General features: G+C 29.6%; 1 protein-coding gene across 1 annotated transcript; it reads right to left on the reverse strand.

Moving 5' to 3' along the window:
- Positions 1 to 602: 602 nt before the first annotated feature.
- Positions 603 to 7,051, reverse strand: LOC105774748 (uncharacterized). The gene is made up of 7 exons (XM_012597315.2): positions 6,447 to 7,051; positions 5,176 to 5,328; positions 4,910 to 5,029; positions 4,760 to 4,801; positions 1,610 to 2,133; positions 1,317 to 1,530; positions 603 to 1,244 (listed from the first exon to the last, which is right to left on the reverse strand). Exons 1-7 carry the CDS (start codon positions 7,033 to 7,035, stop codon positions 817 to 819), a joined length of 2,070 nt encoding a protein of 689 aa, XP_012452769.1. The 5' UTR covers positions 7,036 to 7,051; the 3' UTR covers positions 603 to 816.
- Between the last annotated feature and the right edge of the window lie 3,417 nt (positions 7,052 to 10,468).

Below are 10,468 nucleotides of genomic sequence, written 5' to 3' on the forward strand. Positions count from 1 at the left end.
TTTCTTATTTGAGAGAAATCCATATAATGCCATGTAAAATTATTTGTACATGTTATTGATGACTAAGAAATTAAAAAATTTCTGCTATCCTCAACCTTCAACCATTCTACATCAAACTCTAGAGAATCATCAAAGTTTGTTTTTTATTTGTTTTCATTTATAGATCATAAAGTATGGGATGGAGCCAAAACTAAAACCACCATGATTAAGACCCTTTCGTCTAAATAAAACATTTTGCTCTCCCTTCATCTTCACTTATCATTGTCCTATTCCATTTCAAAATGATTCCCCCTTTGGTATACAGGATTGGAGAATGGAAATTGGAGATATTAGGCAAATTACGAAAATTAAGGATTTGGTTTGAGGCTTGGGGTTATGAAATAACCGAGGATTTTAGGTTTTGTAATTTGGAATTTGGCTTCAACGTAAGCAAATAACATAGTGGAATTCTGTTTCTTTCTCAATTTCGATCACAAAATAAAAAAGAATTTCCATCAAAATTCCATTTTAATGAAAAAGATTGTAAGAATACTGAAGGGTCTTTTCGTTTCATATTATTAAAAACAAGGTTCTTTCCCCTCTTCATTTTCGTTGTCGAGAGATGGAGAAAACAAAAACTCTGAATTTATTTTTAATTTCTTAGTCATCAAATAACATTACAGGACATTATATAATTGGATTATTTGAGATAAATAAATATTTTTATTACATTTTTCTGGGACAAGAGTGCCTTGTGAAGAAAAATAAAATAAAAATTCAATCGATGGGCTTCAGGCGACGGAATTCAAGTGAGGGTGGTTGGCTGTTAATTCAGAATCAAAAATCACCTTTAATCCGTAGAAACTCCCAGTTGCCAGGCATATTCTTCCTTATGAAATTAAAAATGCCCTTCACAGCAGCAATGAAGTACTGGTAATACAGTGGGAACTGAAACAATGCGAATATGCAGATTGGAAGGAACGCTGCCGCATATGTTAAACTTGCTGTCCATTTTTTCTCAAAATGAACTAGCAGAAGTATCGTCGCCGTGAATGTCAGCATCGTCGTTGTCACTGAGAAGAACAGAAACGTGAAGCCCAGTGACAGGTTCCGAGGGATGGTGTTCCCAAAATCCTTGTACTCCAGCGAAGATGTCAGGATCGACAGGAATATCACCACCGACGTCAACGAGCTTGCAAGCCCTGCCACGTCCATCACCGTGAAAAACGAGTACAGTGGCCTTTCCAGTAGAATCGGCTGCCCATCTACACCAGACCCATTGATGATCAAAACCATTGGGAGTTTCTTAATTTGTATTTATCTTGACAACTACTTACTGTCGTGGAAACCTCCTGGGGCCGAGTATGCAGCCGCGAACACAACGCCGGCCACAAGAACAGCGACCGTCGAGCATGACTCAGAGGTGTTCTTCACCCACTCTTGTGCATCTTGAAGTTGGTCCTTGTGCCTGTCGTTGAACAACTGATCTGCTGTCATATTGTCCTTGTTGCGGTGCAGGGTGAAATGCCCCGGTATTTCATTTTTCACTGTCTGTAAATACCAACATCACAACCAAACAGTAATCATTCATCATTCCAGTACATATAAAAAAAAAAGACAAGTTAATTACCTCAAACCATTCCAACTCCTGTTGCAATTTGAGAGCAGGGGTAGGTTTGGTTCCACCATGATAATATACGATGTCAGCAGCATGGTGCAATATGGTGCAGCCATTGTTATCGATCCCTCGAACCAACCTCTTCTTCTCTTCCTTATTCTTAACAACCAGATCATACACTTTGTATGTACGATGTAAAGTGGCGACATGTAATATGTTCTGTCCGCTTTTGTTGATGTGCTTAATTGCTTGAGGGTACTTGTCGAGTATCTCCTTCACTATCTCAACGATCCCTGTGCTCGCCGCAATAAACAACGGCGTATCCGGTTCCGATGACTTCTCCTTTCCGGCAGCTGCAATTTCCTTCACCTTTTCTTCTTCTTTATCATAATTTCTTTCCAAGCAAATTGTATCATCCTCTTCCGATTGGTGGGGCTGGAACCAAGACGTATCGGTTCGCACAAGATGCCTCGCCAATTTCATAGCGGAAGTGTGGAGTTGCTTTTGCCCCCACACCCGATCAATCACTTTCCATCCTATAAACATTTTTCGAATGTCCCATTTTCTTTTAATTCATTAAAATACTATCATTTAAATTTGTCTATGTAAAATTTTAGGGGAGAATTACTGTAGTTTTAAATGTTAAATTTGATTTATTTATGTGATAAGTAACTTTATATTTTGTATATATTCCAATTAAAAGACAATAATTTATAGTACTTACCAGACATCATCTTCTTCTTACAATTTCGTAATCTTTTTACTTTAAAATTTCCAATGTTGTCAAATGGTTTTAAAAATATGAGAAAATTTCGTGATGGTGTTTTAAAGATATAAGAAAATTACAAATAAAAGTAGAATTTTAAAGGTTCGACGTTATCAAATTTTTCTAAAAGAAGTAATTAAGTCCTTATATATCTTTTTTGTATTTTCTAAAATGCATCAAAAGACCATTTAACCATTAACTTCAACCATTGACTATTAAAGTTAACAATCTCCAAAAAAAAATTTCAGTTAAAGCTATCACGTATCGAAACACAACATGGCATGTGGCGAAAAATGATAAAAAATAAAAATCAATAAAAGTTATAGAAAAATTATAAAATGCTTCTTTTGGTATGATAACTTTAACCGTTGACCGTTAAAGTTAACAATCTTCAGTTTTTTTCAGTTAAAGTCATCACATATCGCAACACAGCGTGACATGTGACGAAAAATGATAAAATAAAATTAATAAAAATTATAGAAAAATTATAAAATGTTTCTTTTGGTATGATAATTTTTACAATTTTTTAAGAATTTTATATTTCTTTACATTTTATCATTTTATTACGACTTTATACAATTTTATATATTTATATATTATAAATTTTACAGCTTTTATAAAATTTTATCAATTTTTAATAAAATTAAATATTTCTTATATTTTTATTAAAATCTAATAATTTTATAAATTTTATTTTTATCATTTTTTGTCAATGTCACACCATGGTTTTGACACATGGTGACTTTAACTGAAAAAAATTAAGGGCGGTTAGTTTTAATGGTCAAATGGTCTTTTTAATGTATTTTGGCAATTGAGTGCAAAAAAAAAAAGCAAGAGCTTAATTGCTTTTTTAAAAAAGTTTGAGTGCTTTTTTTTTATACATTTTGGCAGTTTAAGTGTCCAATTGAGTAAAAAAAAAAACAGGGGCTTAATTTTTTTTAGAGCCTTTTTGATGTATTTTGAAAGTTCAAGTATTTAATTGAGTGAAAAAAAAGAGTAAGGGCTTAATTTTATTTTATTTTTTAAGTTTGAAGGTTGTTTACACCCTTAAACTAATTTTAAATATTTTAATTAAAATTAAATTGAATTAAAGAATTAAAGAATGGAGAAATTATTAGGTTGACCTTTCTCACCACATAAGCAATGGTCTCATCCAATTATATAATGGCATGTAAGATTATTTTTACATGTCATTTGATGACTAAGAAATTCAAAATAAATTCAAAATTTTTGCCCATCTCTCGACAATGAAAGAAAAATATGAGAAAAAAGAGTTAAAAGAACCCTTGTTTTTAATAATATGAAACGAAAAGAAAGTTTCATCCATCCATTCTCATCATCTTTCGATGGGAAATCCTTTTTAATTTGTGATCGAAATTGAAAAAAAACAAACAAACAAACTTTGATGATTCTCCAGAGTTTGATGCAAAATGGTTGGAGATAACATGTAAAAATAATCTTACATAGTAAAAATTGGATCGGACCTTGCTTATATGGTGGGAAAGGTCCATCTAATAATTTCTCCGGAACAATGTTTTTGAATGTTTTTACATCTTTAAAAATTGATTATGTCGCATTATATCATTAACTAGAATCATCTAATTATATATTTTTTAAATTATGATTAAATGAATTTGCGATATATCACTTTTATAACTAAAAGTTCTAAATTCATCACAGAATTGATTAGATTTATTTTAATTTTTAAAAAGTTAAAATTCAGATTATTTATCTCCAATGCTATAATTGTTTGTTAACTTTTTCTTAACAAATTTAACTCATAATAAATAAAACTTTAAAGTATACTGAATTACTTTATCTCCAAATTTATTTGTTAGTTTAAAATTTAAATTTTATGTTAGATTATTGTAATTTTCTATATTTGAAAGGGTTAAAATTTAATTGAATTAAATTATCTCCAAAATTATATTTTTATATTAACATGATAAAGTAACAATATATAATCTTTCAAATATTAATTCAACTTTAATTATCTATATGATATGTGACCTTATATTAAATATATATAAGTTGTATAAATAAATAAGTTTTTATATTCTATTATAAGGTAAGCTAAAAAATTGATCAAGTTTAAGTTTTGATCATCCAACTATAAAAATATAATATGGTAATTGATATTATCAATTTATTACGTTATGTTCTTTATTTCGTTAATTCTCACTAAAAGTGTAATGGCAAGTGATATGACACATCAATGTCATCATTAATGATGGAATTAACATATCACATCATGTTGTCATTACATGTAGCTTAACAAATCGATAACATTAGTGACCATATAGTACTTTTTTTTTAAAAATAGAAACATAAAATCATGTGCAATACATGTAACATTAAAAATTAGTATATTGGTTTGAAGAATGATCATTTCTAACCTGATTTAAGGCATCGTAGAACACCGTAGTACCACTTCAAACCTACAAGGTAATAGATTGTTTTTATAAATTAATTGAGAATTATTTGTGAATAGATAAAAGAACTAGTCCTTGATTCAAAAAGAATGAACTCCATTGCCCAAAAATTACCTTTGGAGTTGCCTGGTTGGTTGGGAGCTTTACTTGGCTCACCCTGCTCCAAATCTTTGTTCTGCAGAGCTATTGGAAGCTCATCGCCCTCATCGCCATTACATGCTTCACCCGGAATGCCTTTAAACAAACAAGACCATTAAACTGAACAATTATTCTTCCATGATATTATAGGATAGCTAAATATTGAAGTTGAGATTAATATCAAGTGAAGATTTTAGTGCTTGGTTTAATGGATGTGATTTGCTAATAAGAAAAAGACGTACAATAATAGATGAACTCCTCGAATAATCCAGAGAGAAAAGAACTACTCTTAAAAGAAGTCGCCATGCTAGCAAGCAGATGAAGGGTCGTCTTCCCGTTATTATCTTTGTAAGTTGCAAGTTCTGGATATCGTTCCACAAGCCAATTAGCAGTATCTGAAATGCAAAACATACCACGCTAACTTAATTTTAAAATTGTATCATTATATTTTAATTTCATATAATTTAATTACTTTACTTTTAGGGTAAACTACAAAAACAGTCATTTTTGTTTGCCTCAGATTACATTTTAGTCATTTATGTCTGAAATGTTTCGTTTTTGTCACTTATGTTATCGTTTTGTTACAAAGTGGTGGCTCTACTGTAACGGTAGTCCAAATGGGTTTTAAATGCAAACTTGGATGTCCAGTTGCTGGGATGAAAATAGGTTTTTAGTTAAATAAATTTAATTTGGACTGCCATGTAGGACATCCAAATTGGCATTTAAAACCCATTTGGACTGCCATGTAGGACCGTCGTTAGGGAGGTAACGGTAGAGTGACCACTTCGTGACAAAACAATAGCGTAAGTGACTAAAATATAATCTGAGGGAAATAAAAGTGATTATTTTTGTAGTTTACCCTTACCTTTATAATGTTATTAGTAGAAGTTTTCACGGAGTGGATTCAAGTTAAATTCATACATGATATTTATATCATATATATTTGCACAAAGCCAGTCCGACTTAAAATATAAGTCTCAAATTTTGCTCAAAATTACCTAGATTTGTAAATGTTTATTCTAAACATTGTCCATTTATTTTATATTTAAAATATTATTTTTATTTATTATTTATATATTTTATTACAATTATACACTTTTTCTTTCACTGTTTTTAAAATATTTTTAAATATAAAAACTTAACATATGTTTAATGTTAAATTACAATATAACTAATTTTTCATATGATATAAATTACATAATATAGGTCTCTTTTGATATTTTAAATGTTTTGTGTTTTTTCAAACCCATTCTTTAATTTAACATTTTATTCAAAATGATTTCAAATTTCGAGCAAGTAGATTAGTTCTTGAACAAATTTAGTAATTAGTTAATATAAATATATTTTTAAGAAAACACAAAGAAATTTATGTGAACATGCTGGAATGATTTAAAAAAAAGAAAAAGAAAAAGAAAAAACCAACCAGAGTAATGAAGGTGTTATCTATTTGAATGAATTAAAGACCAAATTATGTGAAATAAGTAAATAGAATCATTTGAGCATAATGGATTACCAAAGTGCTGGCCAATCACTGCAATATGAAGAATGGAGAGTCCATCATGATCTCTAGTGTAATGCCTGTGAAGATTTCCTCCCATTCCTTCAATCTGTGTAGCCAAGTACTTCACCATCGACATGTTGCCATATTCCACAGCTCTGAACAATGGGGTTTCCCCCAACTTGTTCCGATCCTCCAGTATCTCTTCCCTCTCCCGTATATAATCTTCACGATTCAAGCCGTCAGAGAACAACACCTCCTTCATTAACAAATCAGCTGCTTCGGCTTTGGCAGTGGTGACCAGTTCATGGAGGACGGTATTCCCGTAAACGTTCTTCATCTTCAACACCTCGCGCCTCTGTGTTTGCGGCACCAACTCAACCAGGGTTTGAAGCATTGCTTCACTGCCCCTGTAAGCTGCGACGTGAAACATAGTATCTCCACAAACCGTGATTGGGTTGAACAAGGCCTCATGGTTTTGCTTGTAAGTCGCTTCCAACCACTGGAAGTCGTTTGCCAAAAGCTTGGAGTAAGCCACTTTCATATCATGGAATTTGTTGTTCATCTCGGATTTGGAGATAATCACTTCTTTCTCCATTCCCATTGATGAAACTTTGATATGTAACTTATAGCTTCACATTACTTGAAAACAATACCTGGAATATATAACGTTGCGTTTGTACTTTGCTTCATTACTAGATAAAGCTGAAAACAAAGAAGAAACAAAGTTAGAAGAATACGTGAGCATATTGTAAAGCTAAAAATTTGGAAGTCAAGCTTAGGCGCATCCTTATTCATATCACATGTATTACATCATAGTTTTAAAAAAAAAAAAACAGACCACTCAACTAGTTGAATCAAACAGCTCAATTATCACAATATATAACTTAAAGTTGTGAATACCCAAATTTTGTTAAGCGCAAAGGAAACATGACACATGTTTGAACTTTAAACTTTGAATATAAATTATAAAATGAATATGGAGAAATAAAAAAACCTTAAAATTGTAAATTAATGATAATAATAATTAAAAATCTCTAAAAAACAAATTGTAATCAAATATATTTACTTAAAAACCACTTGTAGCGATGTAATTAAGAAAAGTATTGTAATTAATCTGAATTTTACAAAAGAAATTAACAGTTAAACCTAAATTCTAAAATCTGAAAATAACTAAATTCCTACCTATATTCTTTTATTAGTAATAAAGTTACTCTACTTATATTCAATTTTAAAATACTAGAATTTATTAACCCAAATATTTGGATGAAAAGACAATAAGTTACAAGAATAAATGAGTAGTTGCTTTTAAAAAATATATTTATAAGATATTTGAAAAGGTGCATACCAATATCCTACTTTCATTTTATTATCATTATCTTGTTGGTACATTTGACTTGAGTCAACCAAATTATAGTAATCGAAACTAATAAATAAACACATATACTTGTTGTAAACTTTAGTCTAAAAAGGTATTTTAGAGCCTGGATAGTTATTTTTAAAGCAAAAGTATTTTTGAACTCATACACAAAACCTATAATTTGTAATTTTGTATTTGGAAATTCATTTTCAGTGTCAAAATAACATTTTTAACGCTTATTTATCATTCAAGGTATGTTGAGTATGCAATTATTTATATTTTAAATTGTATTTTTGAATTTGTGATGATTATTTTTTAGTAGTTAAATATGGTTGTTGATTGAGTTTTAGCTCAATTAGTATTAGCATTGTTGCTATAGTGCAGGAGAATGTGAGTTCGAGTGCGCTGGAGTGCATTATCCTCCTATTTAAGGGTTTGAGGAAAAACTATGGGTAGTTTTAGGTATGCTATCAAAAATAGCAATGTACTTCACGTTATTTTTATGAACTTTTTATAAAATTTAAATTATTTGTTAACATGACATATAAGATAAACAGTGTTTTATCAGCATCAAGTACAAGTAAAATGCCACACAAATTTCAAAACCAACATTGTTAAAAAAAAAAAAGTAATATTCTAGTCAATATCTTGGTTAGAGAAAACTATTCGATTCTTTTTAAAAGATATTAATGATCAAATTTAACTAAAAAAAGAATAAAAGTCAATTTTATGGTTAAAATATCTACTTATTGGATAATAATTCATTAAAAATAAAAATTTAAAACATACAAGTGGTGTCTTATTATTCCAAAAAGCTAAACCAAGAAAAAGAAAAGTTGAAGAAATCGTGAACATATTATAAAGTTAACAAAATGCAAGCCAAGCTTAGGCACACAACGTGATTAACCACGCATTACAACGTGGAGCAAGAGTTACGATATACAGTAGTCTGAAGTAGAGTATTATCTCTTTTTGATAATTTTATATTATTATATTAATAATTTTATTTTAAATTTTAGAATTTTTATTTTAATTTAGTTTTTTAAGATGAAAATACTTAAACGTGATTTTTTTTAATTTAAGGGTTAAAAGATAATGAATAAAACAGGTATTGTATTGAAAAATATATTTAAAAAGTATACATAAGTATTGTATTAAAAATATATATTACATTATGACAAATAAAAATTATTAAAGGTATAAATATCTAGAAAATCCATGTACGGTTCAAAGTAAATTTATGTCTTTCGAAATAAATCAAGCAATTAAAATTTTATATCATTCCAAAATAAGCAAATAAAGATAATTAAATATGATTAATACATTTTTTTTAAAAGAAATTTTTCAAAAAAATCTCGAAAGTTTTGAATAAAGGGTTGAATTAATTTGTTTATTTTGAGAATGAACTCATTGCTCATAACTCTAGTATATGGACCTCCAAGATATTTATATCAAAATCAAATTTATTATAGGTTGAAAATACTAAACTGTTTGAATTTTCGATTTTTAATTCAATTGACTTTATACCTGAAAACATAAATTAATAATAACTAAGGTAAAATTATAAAAATTTAAGAATAAGAATAAGAATAAAAATTATTTATAATATATAAAACACGAGTTATAGAACCTTTTGAACTAACAAGAATAATTTACTATATTATTAAATAGACATAATAACTTATTAGTATTTTACTAATTATGATGTAATAATAACATAAATATTAATATTTAACAAATAATATATTAATATAATAAGATAATTATTTAGTGTAGTGCTAATAAAAATTTTAACTCTATAAACTAATTGAAAATTTAACATATGCACATAAATTATATTTAAAAAAATTAAAAAACAAATAATGTAACACCCCAAACCCGTATCGGTCGTCAAAATAGGGTTACGGAGTATTACCAACCAATCGAAGCATTTAACTACCAATTCATAAGTAATCATAAGCATATTCTAATTCAATCATGAAAATACAAATTGTCCCTAAATCAAGCCTTAAAGTTCTCTTAAAAACATTTTGGGACTAAATAGAAATCATTTGAAAAGTTAAAGAAGTAGTTGCAAAATTTTGACTACAGGATTCACATGGCCGTGTGGCCAGGTCGTGTGAATCACACAACCAAGACAAACGCCTGTGTCTCAGGCCGTGAGGGCATTCGAAGTAGGGACACACGACCGTGTCCCTGCCCGTGTTTGTGCCCGTGTAACTCACTAACTTGGGTCACATGGCCAAGTCACACGCCCGTGTGCATGGCCGTGTAACTGTCTGACTTGCATTCAAAGGAACCTACAGGGGACACACGGCTGAGGCACATGCCTGTGTCTCAGGCTGTGTGGACAAAATTCACCTAGAAACAAGCTTTTCCAAAACCAATACAAGCATAACCATTCAATCCTCTTAAATACACTTTAAAAAGGAACCTTAAACAACATCAAAACTCAATACAACATGTTCAATACATACCTAAACAAACATCTTAATACCTAACCAATGTACCCTCATTGACACCAGATTTAAAACATCCATCCACAACCAATATACCCTTCATAGGTACCTCAAATAAAATTTAAGCAATCAAATAATTAAATGTAGTAAAAACATAACCTATATTCATCATTCTCAAAATAACAACCTTCAATGAACATTATCATAAGAATTAAGAC

This window comes from Gossypium raimondii, chromosome 6 (assembly GCF_025698545.1).
Source record: "Gossypium raimondii isolate GPD5lz chromosome 6, ASM2569854v1, whole genome shotgun sequence".
NCBI lineage: Eukaryota > Viridiplantae > Streptophyta > Magnoliopsida > Malvales > Malvaceae > Gossypium > Gossypium raimondii.